The following is a 24626-nucleotide window of genomic DNA, read 5'->3' as shown; positions in this document are numbered from 1 at the left end:
CAGTGAATTTAATGGAAAAAACTACCTCTATGTTATTAGGCAGACATCTCGAAGTAAATCTGAAATACTTCATGTAAAGATTTTTGCAATTGTAGTAAATCTCCATTTTAGAAATGGCACAAGCATGAGAATGATTCAAACTAAGATGGTTCTTGTCCTTATTTCAATTGTCTTTTATCATGAACAAATACTACATAATAATACACATAAATAATACACCAACTAAACTAATTACATATATTTGTTGAAAATAAGGAAAAAAGAAATTAAAAAAAGAAACATTTCAGGAACATTATTATTCAAATAACTGGAAGTAGGTAACAGACATATGTGATGTGTTTTGAAGCACATGATGCAAAATCCCTTCAGTGACTTAAATGATCATCAAAGTCATGTTCAGAGCGGCTGATGTTATATAGAAGGTTTGGAGACAAGGTTAGAGCTCTTACTGCTGAGGACACTGAAGTCACATCAGTTCCTATACAAAAACTGGAATTTCTTTGCAGAGGAAAAGTTCAAAGCACAATTTCATATATTCATGCCAACAAAATAAAAAATAAAGCATTCAGTATTTTCCTTTAAAATGTTATACCTGCCATTGTCAACAGGATTTGACATAGCATTTAGACTAGAAAATCCACAGAAAACATTAAGCAGTCTTTTTTTCATTTGAAAATGTGAAAAATAAAAATACTATTTTGAATATGGTGACACTTCCTCTAAAGGATTGTAGTACTTGCATAATCAAATATTTCTAAATTTCTGGCAACAAGTCAAAATCTTAGCTGAACAGTATATAGCGGATTTTTGGAGGAAAGAGCTACAGATTTATCTTCCTACTACTGTTTTGGACAATGGTTAAAGAATAAATTTTGGGACCAGACAAAGGCCAACCTGACTGGGATGTTGCTGCTGACATGTTAAAAACACTGGCAAAGCAATGATGATACATGGACCTATATTCTCTTACCACCTCACATCACCCCACGTGTGGGTGAGTCCCACTAGGAATTAGACTTGTTTCATGCAAATAGGTTACCATTCATAGGTGTGTCTACTTGATTTATTGCACTGCTTCAAATGCCTGAGGCCAAAAGACTTTTCATGAACTTGAGCCACCCAGCTGTGCTATTAGTACAGTGTAAATTCAGCTCCACTACACTGACAAAATCCAAGTATGGGAGCAGTTTCTGACAAATGTGTGCATTTCACAGAATAACAATAATGAGCATATTTATTTATATGACTTTAACTAATGTCACATTTTCATAATACAAACGTTTTCTTTACATTTGTGATCATTATGATGCAGCAGAAGCTTCCAGGTTTTTTGAGAATAAAGGATTACACCTTCAGATACAATGTTTAAGATGGTAAGCAGCCAGAAGAAAGTTTTACAGTATTTCAAATAAGGCTCAAGGTCTTTCGAAGACCTGTAATAATGGTCCGCAATGCACTGAGTCTGCGAATTAATTATATGAGACAATCAATTTTGTTAGAAATAAAGTAAAATGAAAAATTTGTATTGATGATGAACAAACCCATTTCTACCTCATACCCCTGAATATCAGGAAATGTTTTACAATTTTTTTTTGCCAGTCAGTTTGAGGTCAACGTGACACTTGAGAATTAGAGGGTATTGGCCAAAATTGTAATGAGGATGTTGAGATGAGTTTAAACTAAAAGGTAAAAATGTTAATCTGCCTGCAGGGCCCTTTTAGAACTACATGCTGGAACACTTTAGGAGTAATTACAAACCTTCAGCGTGCTTCATACAGCTTTAATGCTGCCTTGTACCTTCACCAAGTCTGAGTTCATTTTGTAGTTTTACCATCCTAGTTTTAGCCTCAATTAACCTTTAACAGCTTCAATATTTATTTATAATTTTATGTCAAAATAGAGCACAATGTACAGCATTTGTTACTTTTTGAAAGATACAGTATCTCCCAGAGAAGAGGATATGCCCTTCTATAGGGTTTACATTACATAAATATACATAAATTATATTCATTTTTCCAAAACAACAATGACATTAACATGCAATTCAGTCTCTGAAAACATCCAGCATATTAAGACATGGACATATGCTCGCATGGTCCCTCTTAATAATTCAACATCAACAATACAAAAACTTTTACATCTATGAAAGACTCCATAATTCATGACCAACACACACACACACACACACACGCACACGCACACGCACACGCACGCACGCACGCTTAAAATTATTACAATTCTGTCTTAGTGCTCTTATTAAGTCCATCTGAAGGGTTTGCCCTCAAGTCATCCTTAAGCCATTTGTTGAAAACAGCAATGGGATCGATGTTCCAGTGTTTATGGAAAGAGATGGGCACCTGGTGAGCTAAAAAGTCTCTGGCATAGTCCTCTGGGCGTGCCTGAAAGGTAAGATTAAGTACAGTAATTTATATTTGGAAGCAGTCTCTAGAGACTGTGTACAGGAGTTGCAGAGAGCAAGAGTGAGACAATAAAGAGAAAGTTACGTTCAGATGCTGCATGCTGAAAACAGAGCAAGTGATGTACTTACATGTTTATTTTTCTAGCTGATACTCTGATACTGTGATACACATAAAATATGGTGTCCGCATTAAGGACTCACCCAGCTAATTTCATTTATCTCTGCTCATTAGTCATTTTATTTATCAGGACTGTGCTTGAATGTACAGACTACATTTGATGGACACCTTGCTCACTCTTTGTAGCCCAAATGCATGCACATCTCTCCTGATCATTCAGTGTCTGCACTTCACAGACCAGGACAAATAAATGTGGAGAACAGCAGCAGCAACTAGGGTCAGTGGAGAGACAAGGGCAGATTTGTTGGATATTTATAGAGAAGTCTCTGGATGAAGAGTCTGTATAACCTCTTAATGAATAAACTGCAAAAGTCAGATTTCTTCAAAGAGATCATATATACTGTATATCTAAAGCTAAAGAGCTGTTGAGTAATCAGTTATTTAGACAAGGTTTTAGCTTCTTTGCATAGCTACACATGTATCAAGCTAGTCACAAAGCATGCATTGCAATAATGTGAAAACAACCTGGTGGAAGAGTGGACTGTGTGTGACAGGAAGTCCGAGAGCGTTGAGGCACATTCCCAGCACCATGTCATCCGGTGCGTCATTGCTGTAACACTTGCAGCCACTGTTAAGAAGTCGGACCACAGCCTCCCTGCTGAACACCATACTGCAGCAACACAGATGGACATCAGACATGTCAGATCCATAACACAGCCAAATTAGAATCAGTTTAGAGGTAAAGATTACACATAACCAGAAAACAGAAAGCACATGGATATCTTTTATATCAGTTATCATTTTACTGTTCATTGTGCTTTTTGCTTATTCATTTGGTGAGGGTGGCACAGTAGGGAGTCAAATTACAAACCAAATAAAGAGGGAGATGTGATCTTTCTGTGAACTGGATCTGCACAGCAATGATGTGACATGTCTTTGTAAAGAGAAGCAATTACATGTGAATAAATAAATCTTACACTGCCAGAGAAGAGAGAAAAAAAAATGCTCATTGCCACTGAAAACAGTTTTTAGGTGATGTGACTTCTGAGAAAACTGGCAGTTGCAATGTTGTAAGGTGTCAAAGTGAGTGACATGTCCCTAAATAGTTTTTCACATGGCTCACTTACAACTCAAGATTTATCTGTAGATTTCCTCCAGCAATGACAGCTGACATATAACTTGTGCTTCTTGTCCACTTCTCTTGCACATAATAAGAGGCCTTTATATTTTCTTGCAGTAACCAACTGTTTGATACTGTAGAGAGAGTATTATTCTTTGACTCTCCGTCCTATCAACTGACTGTCTATATTCTGTGGTTATTTATTCAGTATTTAAATTGTGTTTATTCCATATTTTTTGTATCTTTGCTGTAATGCTGCCTCCAAACCAAAATGTCCCTTAAGAGAGCAACATACTTTCTAACTGAACTGAAACGATTTATCGCTTAAATTACAGGTTTTCCATTGCACATTTTATAGTTCATCTGCTGTGTCTGTATCTTTCATCAGTATTCCCTGAGCATCTGAGCTGTGAAACTTACCCTCCACCTCCTGTGATGTAGCTGTAACCACCTTGGCTCAGACCATAGCCATACCTCTCCCCTAAACACACAGGTTCAGAAGGGTCGTAACAGCTCAGCAAGACTTGCAGTCTGGGGATGCTGCAGAAAGTACAGATCAACTCATCACCATCATACACACGGGCCATTGTTCATTTACAAGCTGAAATAACTGCCCCCCCTCAGGCACTATTACACATCCACAGCCTTCCATGTAAAGGGGAAACCTGACAGATATAAAGTGTAGCCAGCTGGATCTGAATTTATGTACTGAGCTTTTTAGATGTTCAACTGGGTGGTAATACCTCTGGAACTCATTTTCTAAAAATGAGTTCATTCCACTCTTTTCTCTCTTGCAAATCTTCTTTGTGGTTGTGAAACATAATCTGTTTATAAATTTGTGAATCAACATCAGTCAAACCTTGAGAAAAATTAAACTGTGGCATTTAAAGCATGAAACACTGTGTCCCACTATGCTTTTAATTCCAGATCATCAAATATACCTGATAAGTGTGTCATCGTCCACAATAAGGAGCCACTTGGTGTTTGGCACAGCGCTGCTTAGAAATCTTTGAAGTATTGCAAATGTTTTCCCGCAGTGGCCTGCAAATATAGGCATGCTATCAATAAACTGGCCAGTGCAACTTAATCACATATTGACCACATGCTCTATTCTGGTTTACAAAGATAAATGATATTGTTACAGGAGGACAAACACGCTTGGCATAATAAGGTATTTACATGCACATACATGCATGCATAGATACAAATGCATACACAGGCAAAATAAAAAATCATTCATCAACAGTCACTAATCACAGAAACAGCAACATTTCAGATTGAGTACAATATTAATAAGGGCTTGATTTTAAGGCAATAGTTTAGCGGCTCTATTCAGTACTGTGAAGGCATTAATTTTTCAGCTTGAATGGCTCTTTTGCGAATTCAGCCGGAATACTGAACTGTAACCAAAAAAAAAAGAAAAAAGAAAAAAAAGTAGAACTATTAAATTCAAAACTAATAATAATGATAAATATGCACTTCTTTGGCATTTGCAACTTTCACTTATATTTAGCATTAATTTCATAGTCTAGCACACAGAAGCACACATGGCTGATGGTAAACACATCCGACAATAAAACAAGACCTTACATGCAAGCAGCTGTTGTTTAAAATGACTGTCATTTTTTTTAGAGATTTGTATGGTATACCACTAACTAAAATTCTTTTTAGATTTTTTACTGTGAAGATGTATCCTCTACAGCTTTGTGGACAAAAAGAAAGCCGTTGTCTACCTTCTGACATAATAATAAGGTATGTTTGACATGATGAGCCACAGAGATCCAACTGTTACTCTGGCAATTTTGACATGACCACCAGACAGAACAAACATGTTCTGCCATTTCCTGAAAACAAAAATGGTGATATGGTGGTACACAGCAAATACAACAAACCCAGAGAAATATACCCATCAGAATAGCAATATCTGCACACCATCATGGCTGAGAGATGAGACAGAACTCCCTGGTGGTAAGCGTCGCAAAGAATACTGAGACCCTACTGTTTTATTTATAAGGTACCCAAGGTGCTTCTTACTAGTATCTGAATAGAAAAGGACACATTGAACTTTTGACAGGGAATAATCCAAAAAATCCACTTTCAGAGAGAGATCTCCAGAAAATCAAGGTAATCTCATTTTTTGTTGGGGGAGGTTAGTGAGTGATGTTCAAGGACCCAAAAAGATGCAGTAGCCTCACACACTTGACCATGAATAGTTTGAATATTTAATATTTACTTAATAAAGTTCTTACCACGTTCCTATTTCAAGCTCTTGCATCACCTTTCCCCTTACTTGCTCAAATTTCTAACCTCAGACTGCAGAATTTATTTTTCCATTTTCAAGTGAGAGAGGTTTGCTTTTTTTTTTATTAAACCTTACATTTTATAATTCTAGACTATAGCAGAAAGATAAGATGAAAATTAAATAAAATTTTAATGAAATGTAAAATTAAGAACTTTTTCTTCAGAATACACATGCTGTATATTTATATTTAACTCCAGTTAACACATTAATTATTAAATCAATAGAGCTATTAGTTAACTGAAGATAAAAAAATAAAGAATAGTGTGTGGTGACTACAGATTCCTGGCATACTGATGCCTGTTGACTGTTGATAAACTCCACAGCTGCTCTCAGCCATCATTAGCATAAACCTTGAGGCCTTGAGAAAGAAGTAGAAAGACGTAAACAAGAGAAATTGAAATGAATTATGTATGTACGAATTTTAACTCAATTTTATTCTGATAACTGATTTACTATTGTGGGTATATGGCATCAAGGGACAGATAAACTGTTTGTTTTTCATTTGAAATCATGTCATTTCAATGCATACCTATCTGTTCAATGTAGTGGCCAGTGGCTTTGTGTCCCTAAAGGGACTCTGCTACACATGTCTGTTTAGTATACAATATAACACTTATTTTATTCTCTGTTGTCATGGCATTGTTTATTCATTGGCCAATCACATGTAAAATCTCCATTTAATCTAGAGACAAACTATTTTAAAAATCCAACGTTCTGAATGCACTCCAGGATGGAAATAGCATTATTAATTCTGTTTGTCTGAGATGATGCATATTTACTAAACTGACAGTAGCTTCAGTATCTGGCTGTTTACCAGACCAGACCAAATCCACCTGCCTTGATGATGGACTGTGGATGGCTGCCAAAGTTCCAACACTCAACAATTGTCTCCCAAACATAAAAAATACTGGCATGCAGTGGAAAGCAAAACTAAAAAGGAGACACTCTCCTACATAAAGTATGAGAAAAGACCTATCTAAGAGAGACCTCACAAACACAGCAACGCGCTCTGTGGAATAGTGGTTGGTACTGTTGCCTCACAGCAAGAAGGTCCTGGGTTCGCAACCCATCAGGGACCTTTCTGTGTGGAGTCTGCATGTTCTCCCTGTGCATGTGTGGGTTTTCTCCAGGTACTCTGGTTTCCTCCCACAGTCCAAAAACATGTATGTCAGGTTGATTGGTGACTCTAAATTGCCCATAGGAGTGAGTGTGAGTGTGTGAGGTTGTTTGTCTCTATGTGGCCCTGTGATGGACTGGTGACCTGTCCAGGGTGGACCCCTGCCTTTCACTCAAAGAGAGCTGGGATAGGCTCCAGCTGATCCCTGTGACCCTGGTTAGGAACAAGTGCGTATTGATAATAGATGGATGGATGGAAGACATTTTACTGGTAACGTGTTGATTTATGCAAATGAGAAACCAGAAATCTTCTAGTCAAATTTGTTGTCACGACGTAACCAGCTGCCAGCCTTTCAGCTCAGCAGTATGTAAACTGATGCACATGGCCTTTGCCAGGACCCCAATATCTGTTGTATACAGAAAGAATCTGAAAGATCAATGTTGATGCTGCCTTGTCGCAATTACTGAACAGATGACTGTTTAATAAACCTTTTTCTCAGAATAGGTTCACTAGACTAAGCACCACTAAACATTAACAATGACACTGGCTACCTGTTTATCTTTTTACATAAATCATGACAATTAATATATATTACATATAATACTTAGCTGAATGATTTATCAAGCAATAATCCAAAACATTTGCAAATTCCACCTTTTCTAAAGTGGGAACTTATGCTTTGCCTTGTCATATTAACTAGTGAACTTCAGTCCTTGGGTCTGGACTCATGATCGAGTAAAACAAGTGACCTGAACATATCTCATTGGGCTGTGAAGAAAATTTCTATAAGTTTTTAATTATCTTCTGCCATCTCACAGACTGAATGATTAAGTGAGATAACAATCAGTAGATTTATAAATAATTTAACAAGTTATTAGCTCAAGCCCAATTACCTACTAACTCTAATTACCTGTAATCTAACTGAACAGATCTAAAATAACCTTTATGAAGGTCATGTGCCTTTTCTTTGTACTGCCACAGTTGCCCGTCTGGCTATTTCTAGGCTTCAGCTGATGATGTGTCAGGCTTTATTATATTCTCTGGAGTTTCTAATATTTTGTGCCTTTCATGAGCGTAAAAGCTGCCGGACTGCAAAGCTGAAACACCTTTCAGTATACTGTAATCTCTAATGTGATCAGTAAGACAGTACAATAACACCAATCGAAGAGAGACCTAGCACCCAGAGATTAAGTCTTTACATAAACCAAGGGGCTCGATTAGGCATAAATTCAACAAGGCTTTTAAAAGTGTCCCTCCCTGTGATTTTCCCTTTTCAGTTAATCTTAGGTGGTCCTTCACTGTATGACACAACCAGATAGTGACATGTTTAATTATTTCTCTGGTATTTCAATGTTCTTGAAATCAATACGTTTTTAGTTTTAAAGCAGACTGCTCTCAGTCAAACGTGGCCCGGCTCCAAACAATTACACATTAGTGATGCATTATAAGCTGCAGACTGGCACTGCGGTGGCCCAGGGGATTGTAGTGTCACCTTCCCTTTTACTCTTCACACATCAGGCCTTTAACTTTACACTATTTAATCTCTCTCAAGAAGTTCAGCAGTCATGACTCCAGTATTGTGAGATGCATCAGTGAGGTCAGTATATACTGGCTGTTGTAATGATATAAACTACACACATACTTGCCTTTATTGGTGGCATTTTTAACAATACCGAAGGAAAATATCAAGCAGCAGGTTACTATAGATGTAAAAAAGCTCACTCACAGGCTTAACAGCAGTGTGAAACTTCTTCATCACTGCTGACTCCTGTTGCTGTCATGTGGTTAGCTGACAGGGATAACATCGCTCTGCATTTGACATCATGGTTTGTTTCCCACTGTGAGAGATGTAAAGGTTTGAAATCAAATTGAAATGGGATTTGAACAGTTGGGGTGAGACACATCTGCAAAAATCTGATCAAATTTCCTCAAATCTGATCAAACTTTATTTGCAAAGATCTGTTTCTATGTTAATATTACTTCACTTCTGATTTTAAAAAATCCCCTGTGAAGCTTCCAGTGAGTGTACAGTAATCTAAAATCTGAGAGTGCTGACAGTGGATTTGTTAGAGAGCGACAAGCTGCTGGGACCGATCACTATCCACAAAATAGAGGTGGAAATGAAGCAGCCTTTAAATAGGAGGGTAGTGTGTGAAAACAAACTGGGCTGATAACAGAGCCCCCAGTACCTTTAGAAGAAAAGGTTTAATTTATTCTTGACAAGCCTTTGCAACATACCAGTCCACATGTTCTAGCAAGAGGCTGTTGGCAGTGTGTATCCTTCACTGCCTTGATGCAAATGGGATGCAAAAGACATCCTTGTTAAAGAACTGACCTGCCTGGAGACAGTAACCAAAGGGAGGCTAGAGACTAAGTCACACTCATTCAAACAACAACCCTCAACTTTCCTATAGTCGGCTTAAAATGTCTACAGCTAATGCATCATCCATACAAACATGAGAGGCCCTAGGTGCCGTTTTGTGCCAACAGCCATCAGACTGTAAAATAATTTGCACCGAAATGTCCCCTGCTTCAGGCAGCCAGGACGATACTGAAGCAGAGAGAGCTGGTGCTGCAGACCTGGTGCTGCAGACCTGGACTGTGTTGAGCATTCTTAGGCTCAATATTCTTGTATGGTACTTGTTTTTGATTATTATTATAATGTTCATTGGTGTTCTGCACTGTCACATGACATGTTTAATTATGATTCATCTGTCTTTAGTTTGTCCTGGTTTCAGTACAGTACTACAGTATTAACTAATGCAACACAGTGATCTCTGATAAGGATATTCCTGAAATCACTCTCTCTTTTTTAAAAACACATTTGTTTATGAATTTTAAACTTTCAGTGTAACTACTGAAACTAAAAATGAAATGGCCACTGTATTTTTCACAATATCTTGCCAGACAGAAACAACCCTGCAAAAATGGATCTTCCAGACAGATTTATTCCCAAATGACAGAAGCTGCACCTAAAATCTTGCCTGAGGATAAAATCTGACTTATAGGAACATGGAAGTGATAAACAGATGCCTATCCTATAATGAAATAACATTAATAATAATCACTTCTGGGCACAGTAAATAAAATTTTGACAGTAATAATGGAACCACGATATACATATTCATCCATCCATCTGTTTATTATCTGGTTTAGGGCATCGATTGAAACAGGCCAGCTATGCATCCTTTAATCCACCCTGGTAGATGTATAAACCATCACTGGTTTTATAGGGCTGACAGTGATGGTTTTATTGGTGGATGGATTATGTTACTTTTGGACAGGTCCCCTTGTTGGCATGTTTGCAATACATGAGTGGTGTAGCTCTTGCACAGAAAACCTGTAAATGTATTTCCAAAATGTGGAAGTAATCAGTTTAAATGGCAATAAGAACTTGTTAATATGGACCCATCAGTAAGTTTGAAATTGTTGTAAAGGTTATGTGCCATCTGATTATGCCCATTTCTTAAACATTTAGAGCAAACACATAGTCTTGGTCAATCCTATGGTGATAAATGTGCAGTTTCGAGGTCTCAGTCAGAGAGCAGTTCCTCAAATTCAATGACAAACAGAGCCATTTTTCACTTTACAATTATTCTGAGAAATTAATATAAAAGAAAGTGTGTAAGGGTTTAAAAAAAATCTCAGTGCCATCAACTAAAAATTATAATTGTGTAAAATGTGTCATTTACACATATGAATAACAAATGCATAATTTGCATTTGTGTCATTTTGTGAGGCAAACAGTTTTCGGGACAAAAAGTTTAAATTTAATGCTGACACAACTATTCTTCTCTCTTTAGTTCCAAATCTCCTGCAATATTAAATGTGAATTACGACCGCCATCCTCTTTACAAGGTGTTAGGTTGCAGAAATCTCAACTTTAGTTTGCCATTTAATTTTTCATGCACCACCATATACACAGCTGACCCTACACCATTACAAAGGTCTCACTATATCTGTTCAGTATAACTGAGGCCAAAAGAGCTCTTACCTCTTTCAGTATTTGGCACTCCTAAATTAATGGTTGGTATTGTAGGATCAGCATGGTCACTGTAGTACTCTAAAAATAAGGCATCCTTTTCCCAAGTCTTCTTTATCACTGGAACTAGAGCAAAGGGAAGAAAAAAACCAATACAGGGTTTCACATCAAGCAGACTCCTGGTTCTGAACCAACAATTATTTCACATTTACTGTAATATATATTTTCATTAATGCTTCTGTTCTGTTTTTTGTAAAAGATTATCTTCAATACCTGTGAATATATTTGCTAAGTATTAAATGATCAGTAGTGCAAATATAGTAAGATAAAACTAACTAACTATGAAACTAATGTGCTTTTTTATGTCATCACTGTTTTATACATGTTTAGAATGAAAAGTCTCAACACTGAGTTATACTGCTGATTCAGTGTGAGGCTTTTTCATGTCAAATGATCGAAAGAAATTTTTTCGGCACACATTTTAATTTCATTTTCATCTTGTCTATATTTGAAACTGATAATGGCAGCTTGGCAGTGGAAATGGTAATTAAGGTAATTAGTGCAATTACTCATGAGCGACAGCCTCTGAATGTAGCATACAATTTGTCCCATCCCTCTAAAATTAATCTGCAACTTGATCTATTGACTGAAGCTGCTACATTTTGATCAGGTTACAAGTGAAGCGGATTTACATAGATAGCTCAGTGTCAGGCGGAGTGTGCCATTACATGGCTAAACATCAGTAAGTGATTTCTTAATATTTGCTGGATTGTTGGATGATCATGTATTTCCAGCAGCAAGAGCAGCATGCAATTAAGTACCTCTAAGTATTTCAATCCTATTCAGTCCTTTCAGACCTGGCACTGGTATAATTTCACGAAAGGCTTTGTCATGATAATGAGGAATAGCTCTTATAGAGTCACACACATCAAAGGTAAAACAAATCCATTATAAGCAAACATAAGAAAAATGTGGACAATTTATAGGGAAATTCTGTGTCTGGCAGATTCTGTAAGAGTGGGAGTGTGACTCACCTCTTTCACTGTGAAATTTCCTACATGTTTTCACAGCAACAAATATATCGCCTTTAGTTACAGCCTCCCCCTTTGATGAAAATAAGAAAAAAGCATCAAAGTAATGATTGCATTAACAAACATTAAAATCACATATAATTAAAACAGAATCTGTATTACATGCAGACAAATGGTTAAAATCATTTTTTTTCAGACAATATTAAGTGTCAAAGTGACCACTGGAAGATGTTAAGTCAAATTAGAACTAGATTTTTTGGTAAATGATCTGAGATTATTTGCCTCCCTTTTCTTTGGCTCTCATTTTGAAAGCAGACACACAATAGCTAAGAACAATCCAGTATATGTACAAAGAAAAAAAAGGACATTATGCTGAAAGCATACATATTATATTTGTTAAAGCCCTACAAATACAAGAGAAATATGTGAAGCTAAAAAGTACAACAATGTACAGGCAAATGAGTAAAACTGAAAATGGAACATCTTGTGTGGCTCTCGGTGTCCTTTGTTATACTATCAAAAATGGAAGAAGCTGAATTGTTGAAGTTTCTTGTGCTCAAGAAGTCACAGAAAAAGATGACTAAATCAGTAACAGACAGAAAGCCTTCAAAATGTATGGTACAACAAACATCTGCTCAGCTGCTCCCCAAACTAAGATCCATTGCAGCCATGACGTGATGTACAGAAACAACCTCCTGTGCCACGATCAAGCCTGAGCATCATGCAGAAATGGCTAAATAAAACACATTCAACAATGATATATAAAGTATGGTTGCTATTCATGATTATTAATATATATTTAATTACTTAGTGCCAGAAAATAAAAAAAAATAAAAAAACAATAAACAGAATTACCAAGAGCCAAAATGTGGCATCATCAAATTGCTTTTTCACCCAACAAACTATCCAAAATAAAAAATATGTGAAGATGTAATGATGAGAGAAAAATATAAATGGTCATTTGAGATTTTGCAAACTTACAAATGCTTTCGTTCAAAGAACAATTAATCCTTTAACAAAATTGTTGTCAATTGTTGCCAACATAGGGCTTCAACACTAGAAAATCTTCAAATGTTGACTCTTCAGAACATCATGCGGCTTAGTATAATCTACAGGATGGTCTTAGAGACCAATAACAAGCATCTCATTCAGACATGTGCTGAATGTGTAAGCACAGATGGTTGTTGTCCTAACATCCCCCAAATTTTAGAAAGCTTCAAAATAGGTTGTTATGTTCACTTTCAGTTTCCTCCTCAAACTACAATGTCTCTCTTTTTTAGTCTGCTTCTCATTTTTTTCTCTCTCTCCGGGTGCTTCCTACTAAGACAAACTAATTTCCCCTTGGGGATTGATGAAGTTTGTCTATCTATCTCTTTTGGAAAATGACTCACATCTGATACTGATTTGAACAAGCCCTCTGTTCTGAAATGTCCAGCATCTGCAGTAAGTGTAGTTACAACCTAAAATAAAAAGGACATGTTTTGCTGTCAGTGCCATTTTGTTAATTACCGTCCTTCGCCTCCTTGAATCTGCCTCTTGAGGCTCTTGATTTTGTGTTGACACTACAGCCAAGTGCAGCTGTGGCCCCACTTGGCAATTTGTCTTGCAACTGTTTCGAATGCTGGCCAATTACGATATGTCCCCTCTTGTTTTGTCTGAATCGAAACCTCTCCTTGAATACTTATCAAACCTGTGACCTTCATGTTTCTCTACTAGCTGCTCAAGTCATTGTCCTATTTTCTGGTAGAGTGAATTCAGTTTTATGAGGGATAGTGATTTCCACAGGGAAGGATGCAAAAATCACATGAATATACATCTGACAGTTAAGACTGCAACAAACATGTAACAGACTCTAGACCATACATATTTAGTATGTGATTTCAATCACACACACACAAAAAAAAAAAAAAAAACAGACTAGATTTTCTTCAGAAAGAAAAAAAAAACAGAAAAGGAGGAGAAATAAACAGAATCAGGGCAAATTATTTTTCAGTTATGGCATCCCAGATTTAACTCTTTTCGCCTTAAAAAAGGAACAAAAACTGTCACATAGTAAAGTATATATTGCCATTTTCCCCCAACATTAGTGATCATTTTATGGTGTATGGTGGGTCAAACATAAGAAGAAATTATCTAATACACACAAGTCTACCAGGAACCATGGCTAATTTTGACTACAGTTGTTCTTTCTAGATGCTTCTTTTTACATTAGCCACAACTAACCACCAAATATAACACAGTCTGACCTTAAGATAGAGCCAATTATTTCCTGCATGAAATAATTCATATTCATTGTCATTACAGTATATATCATGGGATGAGGAGTAGGTTATTTATGAGACCTATATTTATCAGTTATTGTTACAATACATATTTTGTAATAAAGACTTCACTACACTGCACAGTGTAGCACCAATTCTACTTTTCATGTGGTATGTTCTTATTTAATTAATCAAATTTCCAATGTCTGAAGTTGCCACACAATTACCACTGCAACAGCAACTCCAGCAAGCCAGTTTATTTTTGAAGCTACAGATATCCTTTAGGCATTAATGCTGTATTTGAATTCATCCCAACATACATGGGATGATTTATGTTTTTTATGGTGAACACAACGATCATGCTCACATAACAAAACTCTGATGATCAGTATGTGAGCTGTGTGTAAGATGGCTAACAAAAGCAACAAAGACTTTAAAGCGAAAATATGAGAACTGGTTAGTCACGAGCTGTGGACCACTTTAATTTGCATATAGATTTCAACTTAGTCTGGATATGACAGAAGGATAAATCAAACAGGTGATGATGAGCTAAACACAGAATGTATGAGCCTGTAAAAAAGGTTTTGATGTTAGTAATAATTGGTAAACAGTCAGAGATATATAAACCTTGACAAACAGGTGTAAAACTGGATGCTAACAGGGTGCAAACAGATGTTGCTTAACAATGGAAGATTACTACCTTCTTGACATATGACTAAACTGATTTTAGTAAAACAAACCCAAAATGTCTGTCTTTGTGTTCTCATGATTGGCGTATAAAAGAAATAACATTCAAAGTTGTACTGTGATGTGAAATATTGGTGATGCTATGATTTGGCTGTGGGCATGGAGGCAGAATAACACACACAGCTGACAGCATCTGACATTGAAACACCTTCTGCTTTATGTTATTTAATTTTATTCCCTTTCCATTTTCTAGGAAATGAGGACAACAAAACTGATTCAGAATGAGAGCAAATACTCACACACAGCGGGGGCTCACTGCTTAGAGTGGTGGCACAGTACAGGGCCTGAGGAGAGTTCTCTGGCTCAGTACACAGCTCAGGAACAGCCGTGAGATCTGGACCCTTCCCACTGTCCCAGATATACAAGGCAACCTGTAATAACACAGACTGATCTTGTCAGGTTTATGAGCTAAAGACAAGATGGAATATTTCCACCATTAACACTTTATTAAAATGCAACAGAAGAGATGTGGGATGCTTTCTGTTTTCTTTTGTAAGAAATAACACACAACACAAAACAAAACTCTCCTATGCTGTCATAACAAAACTCCAGTGAGCATTTTATTTTTACAATGACTGACAAAATAAATAAAGGGGATGGCAGAGAGCTCAAAGATTGAGGGCTGATGATTATTACTCTACCTCCATCCTAGGATTTAGGTTTAGTTTACAGTACAAGAACAAAAGTATGTAATGAGGACAGTACAATCAGTGACAACTGAAATAATCAGAAAAATAGTGAAACTATGTTGTGAAAACTATGATGTTTTGCAGACAGTCTAACAGTGAACTGCATTGACAATGAGGATTCCTGCCTGATTGTCTGCACTTTTACTAATAAATATGTTTTACAATCAGGTTTTGTGTGGTAGTGTCTACATGCACATTGAATTGATAAATCTCTTAATTTGAAACCTCAGACAAAAAAAAAATCTCATTGCCTCCTCTTTTTCATCCTTTTTTAACTTGTACTTGTAAAATGTACAGTATTTTAACAGAATATCGAGGAATGTTTGCCATCTCTAACTGAACCATCTTTTTCAGACTCTACCTGATAACTCTGATGCTGGGTTTACTCTAAATGCTTCCTTGACTGAATTTCAGTGATAAAAATAAGGACCTCAATACTGCACCATGAAAATTCTTCAGTGTAATGAGATTTAATTTCAAGGTTTTAGATGGATTTCATGCCTCACTCTTTTTGTGCACAAAAATTATAGAAGGTTGGTTTTGGTTTGAGCGTGAGAAACAAGAAAACTAGAAAATGAATGAAACCATCATCAGTTCCCAGACAAAACAGGTCTGAAAGTATCTGAGTGACTTTAATGTTGTCTTACCTCATGTTTCAGGTCAATAGTGAAGTCAGATTTAAGGGGCTCATCTCTCACTTTGTTTGCAAGACTAAAATAAAAGTTCACAGACTTTTAGTTGAGATATGCAATAAATTCACAGTATCTCAAAATTTGGGTATACAAAATAAGTGGTACAAGTGGAACATCTCAATTTTACAGCTGCAGGTAGATTTTCTGCACTTACTCACCGAACAACTAGGGGGATGCTTAAGGCCCAAGCAGCTGCAAAATCTGGATATTTAAAGATCGAGGGATTCTCTGCAAAGGCGTAGTGATGGATGATGGTTGACTCCTCATCATGGAGGGGCTTACCCAGAAACCAGTCCTAAAAATAATTTATAGAGACACATTTCAATAAGGTAATGATAGAAGAAAGTAGTATTGTGAACTTTCGTAAAACAACAAACAAAAAAAAAAAACATTCTGTGTGAGATTTCACACTGAAAGTCTCCCCAGTGAATAGATTTGTTATATGAGGAAAGGAATCAGATTTCCTTAGAGGATTAAGTTTGAAGATGCCAGATATCGTAGCCAGTAAGTCTCATCATAGTTCTTAATTCATTTTGAGTACAAAAGGATTTTATATTTACAGCAAATTATCGAGGAGGCTAGGATTATGAGTCTTAAAAGAAATAGTTCAACGTTTTAGGAAATATGTTTATCTCCTTTCTGGTGTGAGAAGAATGATACCACTATCTGTCTGATAATATTAAGGCTAAAGTCAGCCACTGGTTAGCTTAGCTTAGCATCAGCGCCTGTAAATCTCACTAATTAACATGTTACCATGTCACAAATCACTTGCCTAATGCATACACAAACAGAAGTGTAAAAATGACTTCACAGTTTTATGGGAGGGTATGAACCGGACTATTTACTGTCCAAGCACAGCTTCACCTTCACTGGTTGCCTAGCAACTGCTCAATGGCAATAAATAGTGCCAAGGAATAGTTTGCAATGTTGAGATTTTGCTTTAAATGTAAAGGGTTACCTGAGCTCATATAGTCATTCTGCTGACAAATATAGACGGTTAATAATAGATATATTCAGCAACGACAGTCTAATTTGTCTAATGCAACAGCCCTGCTATAAATCATACCCTCATAAAGCTTGTAAAGGTCAGTTTTTGGGGAAAATGAGAAAGGTTTTGAGTTAATTCATGGTCATTATGGAGGCTGTAGTTCATCCTTCCCAACATAATTTAACAAATCTTGATTAAAATTTATTTTATATTGACAGATAATCCTTAAATGGCACTGTATTTTTCTCCACACCATTTATTTTAGTAAGGCTTACAAAATGTATCTACTTATATTTAATGAATAAAATGTGAGTGTATATATTTGTAGTTTTGATGATAGTTTCAGAGTTGTATCTGTAAATACCTTAATGCATCAGAAATGCATAGCAAGATGTACACAAGTGTAATCAGCGTCATGCTTTAGTGTTTCAGCGTCTAACTGGTACATGTTAATTTGAAAGGGGCAACTCATTTCTTTGAGGAGACTTCAATTCTTAAAATCTTCTGAAATGAGCTGCAACACCTGAGACAGAGAAGTCTTTCTTTGCTTTAGGGCAGTTGTAATGAATCAAATCATAAGATGTTGTATTCATTCTCTCTTTCTCAGAATAAGGTCATGGATATTCATACAATAAAGAATTCTATTTCTGACTTAGAATTGAAATACCATGCAGAGAATAAACAGTCTGAAATGACAATGCAATTATTTCCCATAGCTTTTTTTCCCCTTTTTTCTAGGACAGATCAAAGTAAACTGGCATTTGCTGACAAAAATATGTTACTTTTTCTGTAGGCTTTACGTCAAAGTGTAATTCACATCATTTCTTGCTCTGTTTCCCTTTAAAGCAAGTTCAGGTGTCTGTTTGATGGCTTGTCAACATGTACAATTAGGGAAAACCAAAAATCAATGATCAAATAATAAAAATGCCCCAGTTATTTGGATTATTTTAAAAATTCATTAATAAACCATTAATCCAGAAAACTATTGCTAAGCTTGACTCAACTGCTCCCCGGGCACCGCAGCAATGGCTGCCCAGTGCTCCGGGTGTGTGTTCACGGTGTGTGTGTTCACTGCTGTGTCTGTGCACTTTGGGTGGTAATGCAATTTCCCCATTGTAGGACTAAGGGTAATAACTTTAAGAAAAATTATTTTCATTTGAACTCAAATGTATTAATTTCCAACTGCAGCATACCCTACCAACCCATATAGGCCACAGGGAAAATGATTTCATGAGCAGAGAAACAGAACTTAAATTAAGTTTACAGCAGAAACTAGAGTGACATGTCTGACAGGTTACCCTGTTAGCTGGCACAGATGCAGAGAGGCTGCAGCCAACCTGATACTATATCTCTTAATTGAACTGATGACGAACTTAACTGGAGCTTGAAGCAGGCAGCTCTGTTATTGTTATGAATTTGGCAATACAATGCAACAAAGAGAGAAAAAGCAGGAGCAAGAGAGATGGAGGTTTAGAGGGAATATTGTAAACTTACTTTATTCTTGTCAAATTTTGCAAGGACTTGAATAAGCGTATTCATCTTCACATTTGTTTCCTCTTCAAGGAATACAATCCATGAAGAGTTTTTCCCAAAGGAATATGATAAGCTGAGAACACACACAAAAATAATGTAACATCAACACAAGAATAAATGGAAGTTTTATCATGCACAGAAAAACTCCACCAAAATCTACAAAAATTATTTTAGTCTGAGGACCTATCTAACTGAAGCTCCTGACCCAGTCGGATCAAGGCAGTCACATATTTCTCCTTAGAGGGGAGAAAGGCCAAAAAAAAAAACATCACAAGCACACAGACTTCTTTCAGGGAGGGTGGCTCTGTAATGATTCAGGGGGCTTTTGATGATCTGGGTCCTAAATCTTTATGATGGAAGAAGAAAACAGATTCAGAGTTATAGCTCATCCTATAGCTAATGCCATTCTCATGCTGTTCAGACCACTGAATAACTGCAGTAATAGGCTTATTGTCACAGATGTGGACAAATTACACAGGCATTTACCATGATCCAAAGCATTCAGTGCCAGTTACTATGTTCCAAATAGCTACTACTGCATGTAAATTGTTGAATTCAAAACATCAAAAACTAAATAGTTTTCAAATTCTCAACTGCAGGAAGAAACAGTGTTTTGAATCCTTAAATCTTTGGTTAATAACATTCTCCAGAGAGTTCAGGGATACTTACTAAGGCAGCAGAGGAAGGATACTCCAGTCTCCCTCATTATGTGATAGACTGTGTAGAAGTAAAACCACTGGTGGTTTCTGAAATAAACACCACAAAAACCAGAAATAATTCTCTGTAACTGTACAATAGCTAAACAAGACTAAAAGCAATTAAAGCAGCTTTTCTGCAGTGACAGACCTGATGGTAAACCTGTTGCTTAGAGAAACTGTTCTGTAACTGCCGGATCAATGGTTTGATCAGTGGTAATGAGCCAGCTTTTGTGTGTCTTAGTTCACTGATTATAAATTGCACATACGTTGAAATTAAGCAAGCTATTTATCTATCACTTCATGCAGCCATGCAGTTTTCCATTCATCTCAATATATAAAAATAGTAGACTCTTATTTACTGCAGTGAACATTAAGTCGGCATCTATTTTTGTTAATAAGAAAAATCCACACAACAATCCTTACAACAATGTTGTGCAATATTGTGTTTACAAATCATGAAAAAAAAGACCAAAACCAAGCATTGCCTGTGCTGCCAAAGCCTGATGTGCCAGTGCTGTCCCAAAATAAATCACGGTTGCATATGTTCCTTCATTATGATGAACATGGTCTCAGGTGGGATTAATACAACTATTACTTTGATGCATCTCAAAAGATTGTCACTTGTGCCCATCGCTGATTTCGGGCTGTTTTGTTGTTTCGGTTTTGCTCTTTTATATGAATGGTTGGAAAAAGGAAAAACATCATAATAAAATGCTAAAGTCTGTTTCAGCAAAATCTCCTGTAGTGAAGGATAGAGAGCAGTTCTGTGAGGATTGTGAGCGATACTGACAATGTTTTACACGGAAAGAAAAACAAAGCAGCAGAGCGTAAGACCCTGTGTTTCATTACTGCATGGTCCACTCATCATGAGGGAAGTTGGGGGGAACCATGTCCTCTGAGCCATTCTGTGTAATGGCAGCCTGTTTGTTTTAGGCAATGACACTGTTTACATTTATTAAGCCTTATTAGGCAGTTGAGGTTTGTTAGCCCTCATCTAATAAGAGTTTAGTCTCAAAGCTAATGGTACAATAACAACTACTATGTCCTATTAAGCTGCTCTTGACTTGTCATTCACATGATTGCTGTTAAAAAGAGTTAATTGGAGAAAATAGAAAAAAGAAGCTTTTTCTAAAAGCTATTAACATTTTCTTGATAAAGGAGCTGTTCAAGAAAAAGAGTTTGATTATTTTATGGCAATTGTCTGCTAAGCCAACTCGTAATGATCAGATAAGATCTGATCCACAAGTGGACATGCCCGCAACAAATAGGACACTTAATTGCTTGGTGACTTGGGAGAAGATGGGGGTCACTGAGACCAGGCTGTATTGGAATGACAGGAAGCAATGCATTTTACCAAAGAAAAGCTGGAGGGGAGAGTGAAGATGGAGCAGCCACCTGTCAAAACTGCTTCAGCAATGAGCTGCCATCAAAAATGGCATTTATGATGATCGATGAAGCCAAGCCAATAAAGGCTTAATACATAATTGAAGAAAACTGACTGGATATTAAATTATTTCCATCACAGTGGCTCTTCAAATGTAGAAATTGTTAAGATACTGTAATACAAGTGATGCATAAGAAAGCATTGAAAAAACAGTGTATTCCACTACTGTTGTAAAAGGTTTCAGAGTTTAATCTCATTCTGTTCTGTGTGTCTCTGTGGATATGAGCATTGGCTAAACGACAAAAAATACTATAGGCCTATAAATGTAATATGAATTTCTCCCAGGAGGCTGAATGTCAGACAGTGGGAACATGGCTCTGAGCCATCAGATAGAATACACAAGTTCCTGTCTGTGCAAATCTGTGGATATCACAAAACCTTACACAGCCAGGCAAGGATAAAACAGAAATATCTGCTGTGTGTGAAAAAGGCTGGGAGACAGAAATACTGATCGTGCATGTGTTTCCTGTCCCAGAGGTGTAGTGATCAGCTCATAAATCTTCAAATTATCAGTGAAGTTTATCTGAAATTTCCCATCTTTAGTGACACTAAGTCAGTGTTACTGTAAATAGTTCAGGAAGCAACAGTATAAATCTTGTGTTACAGTTTTTTGATCAAAATACTGGTCACTTCCTTCTCCTTTGTTCTGACCTACAGACACAGCAGACTTTCTACAGATCTTTCTGTGGTCATGTATCACAACACACTGAACATCAAACATGTTTATAAACTGAACAAATATATATTTTGTATTTATTTTTATTATTTAATTTTATATTATTTGGCTTTGTTCTTTTTCTTTCTGGACACTGGATCATCCACATTAACTAGGAGAAATACAGTATCTCACAGAAGTGAGTACACCCCTCACATTTTTGTAAATAATTTATTATATCTTTTCATGACAACACTGAAGAAATGACACTTTGCTACAATGTAAAGTAGTGAGTGTACAGCTTGTATAACAGTGTAAATTTGCTGTCCCCTCAAAATAACTCAACACACAGCCATTAATGTCTAAACCGCTGGCAACAAAAGTGAGTACACCCCTGAGTGAAAATGTCCAAATTGGGCCCAAAGTGTCAATATTTTGTGTGATAAGCTGTACACTCACTACTTTACATTGTAGCAAAGTGTCATTTCTTCAGTGTTGTCACATGAAAAGATAAAATAAATTATTTACAAAAATGTGAGGGGTGTACTCACTTCTGTGAGATACTGTATATCTTCTATCTGTTATGGCTCACAGGTGAAGTGGTGATGGTGGAGGTGTCGTTTTCTGGTTCCGTTTTACTTTTACTGCATTTTTATTCAAGCGGCAACAGAATGGTAGAACTCAGAACATACATTCTCCAAAATACTATAACTACTATGCATATGCCATTCTCTGGAGGATGATTTTTCCTAAATTATAATATAAAATTTTTGTAAAACAAATATTAACTGTATTGCACTATTGAGGTATAGCAGAGTCCTTTCTAGGTGCACATGAAATGATGGAAAGAGCACACACTTTGTTTATGATCTTTTATCCTTTTAAAAGCTACCCAAAAAATCCAATGTCACTTCTTTGACAAGCTGCTCATTGAATTATTCCCTGGAGTTAGTGTAATCACATGCAACAGATACTAGAAGGCAAGACATCCCTGAGAGCATAATTGCAAATACAACATGATATGGCATTCATAAAGTCTGTGTTATAAAATGTGACTTCCATTACTTCAACTAAATTTCAACTAAGTTTCATGGCAAATCTTATCTACTGACAGGATGCCACTATTCATTACAATGTTATGAATGATTTTTCCAAGATAAAGACAGCAACAAAGGTAAGTGTCCAAAAATCTGACTTATTGGACAGTAATTGGACTTTGCATTTCTTTAGGTGGAGGGCAGATTTCAGGGTTGTTTTAAATAACCGGAACCCCCTCCCTGAGGAATATCTTAGAACACTGTATTTCAAAGTAGTTTCAAAGTAAATATTGCCTGATTTCTTTCAAACCATAATTATGGTGAGAAGTAATCACTAACTTTGATTATTTCTATTTTGTCTGTCAATGGTGCAGATAAAAGTTGTTTGACGCCCTGCAGTGGAGGAAACTGGACTCACAATGTTTCTCTCCTTAAGACAAATCCAAGACCACAGAAATAAAAAAACAAAAAGACGAGAACTAATTGAGTGTCTTGTCAGAGGAAACAGTGAGCAGTTCGTTCATTTGATTTACTAAAATATTGCTATTAAATGGCACAGAATCCACAACTCAACTGAACTAAACAAAATATAACTAATGTATTACAGCACATTGCATCTGGCTCTGAGATTTTAATGAACAGAATCAAAGGGCAGTTTGACCTGCAAATGTGCTCTTTCTCTTCCTTTGACATGATGCTGATGTACATCATAAAATTTTACAAATTGCATAAAATACCAACATAATGACTCTGGAGAATTTTTTTTCTTTCCTCTAGCCTTTTTTGGAACATCTGAATTATATGCAAGAATTAGAATATTCATTAGATGAGCATATGCATGTGGATGAACACCATTTCTCATCAAAAATTTATCTAGAAGTGGCCAGAAATAGAAGATTCATTTGTTAAGTAAAGTGACACATATATGATCATAAAGGCTGCACAAATCTCGGCATTCCTAATTACATTATGTTATAAGTAAGCAGATGATTTGAACTAGGAATGTTGCATATTTTAAACTACACTTTCTTATTTCAGACTTTAATGTACTTTAGAAGCTTATTCTGGAGGGGAGCATGGATAATTCGTCATACCACCATTCAATATTTAAAATTATGAATACTGAGTAATAGTTTAACAAATAGCAAACATTCAGCAAAGCTCTTTTTTGTGTAGTGAAATCATGTCATGTGTACTTTTTCCCCAAATTGATTTCCAATTAAAAAATATTTAATCAGTTTTAGAAATCAGAGCTGACACCACGTGGAAACATAATTTACACTTACAACGAATGACATTCAAGTGGTGTGACTTTTGCTGCTAGCTGACTGTTACCTGCATACAGTTAAAGTGTGATCAAATTGCTTCTATGTGCTCATTGTAAGCTAAAAAGAAAAGAGCATGTCCTTATGTTGGTTTGAGCAAAAAGTGACTTGATTCTTACCTTTGTGAGACCTTGCGCTTGCTTGAGTAAATCTGCTCTCCGTTTGTCTGCCTGCCTCACATGGAAGGAGTTGTTTTGACTCTGGATGATGAACACTATCTCCCGCAGGTCTGGAGAATACAAAAGGCAGAGATGTGAGAGTGCTCATAAACTGTGAAAATGATCATGCAATCGATGACCTTCTGAGAGGAAGACAAAACAAGTGGCATGATAACTGAGGTAACTTCTGCTAATCTCCATTACTGGTCTGGTAATAATAGCCAGCACATCAAGAGCTTAATTGGCTTGGGGAGAGTATGTAAATGTCACAACCAAGACTGTGTTTCTTAATAAAAGATTAGCAGTCAGA

General features: G+C 36.4%; 1 protein-coding gene across 1 annotated transcript in view; it reads right to left on the bottom strand.

Annotated features, from left to right (window-relative positions):
- Nucleotides 1-290: 290 nt before the first annotated feature.
- Nucleotides 291-24626, bottom strand: part of b3glcta (beta 3-glucosyltransferase a) — a 49957-nt gene continuing 25621 nt past the window's right edge. The window contains exons 4-15 of the mRNA XM_026298859.1: nucleotides 24278-24387; nucleotides 19669-19745; nucleotides 18961-19072; nucleotides 16637-16773; nucleotides 16434-16497; nucleotides 15337-15468; nucleotides 12093-12162; nucleotides 11071-11184; nucleotides 4599-4698; nucleotides 4078-4197; nucleotides 3063-3207; nucleotides 291-2399 (exon numbers count right to left, since the gene is read on the bottom strand). Of these exons, the coding sequence (XP_026154644.1) occupies nucleotides 2232-2399; nucleotides 3063-3207; nucleotides 4078-4197; nucleotides 4599-4698; nucleotides 11071-11184; nucleotides 12093-12162; nucleotides 15337-15468; nucleotides 16434-16497; nucleotides 16637-16773; nucleotides 18961-19072; nucleotides 19669-19745; nucleotides 24278-24387 (1349 nt within the window). The 3' untranslated portion in view covers nucleotides 291-2231. The remainder of the gene's footprint in view (nucleotides 2400-3062; nucleotides 3208-4077; nucleotides 4198-4598; nucleotides 4699-11070; nucleotides 11185-12092; nucleotides 12163-15336; nucleotides 15469-16433; nucleotides 16498-16636; nucleotides 16774-18960; nucleotides 19073-19668; nucleotides 19746-24277; nucleotides 24388-24626) is intronic.

Source organism: Mastacembelus armatus, chromosome 13, assembly GCF_900324485.2.
Source record: "Mastacembelus armatus chromosome 13, fMasArm1.2, whole genome shotgun sequence".
NCBI lineage: Eukaryota > Metazoa > Chordata > Actinopteri > Synbranchiformes > Mastacembelidae > Mastacembelus > Mastacembelus armatus.
Note: the sequence above shows the minus strand (reverse complement) of the source record. Positions and strands in the feature narration are given on the sequence as shown.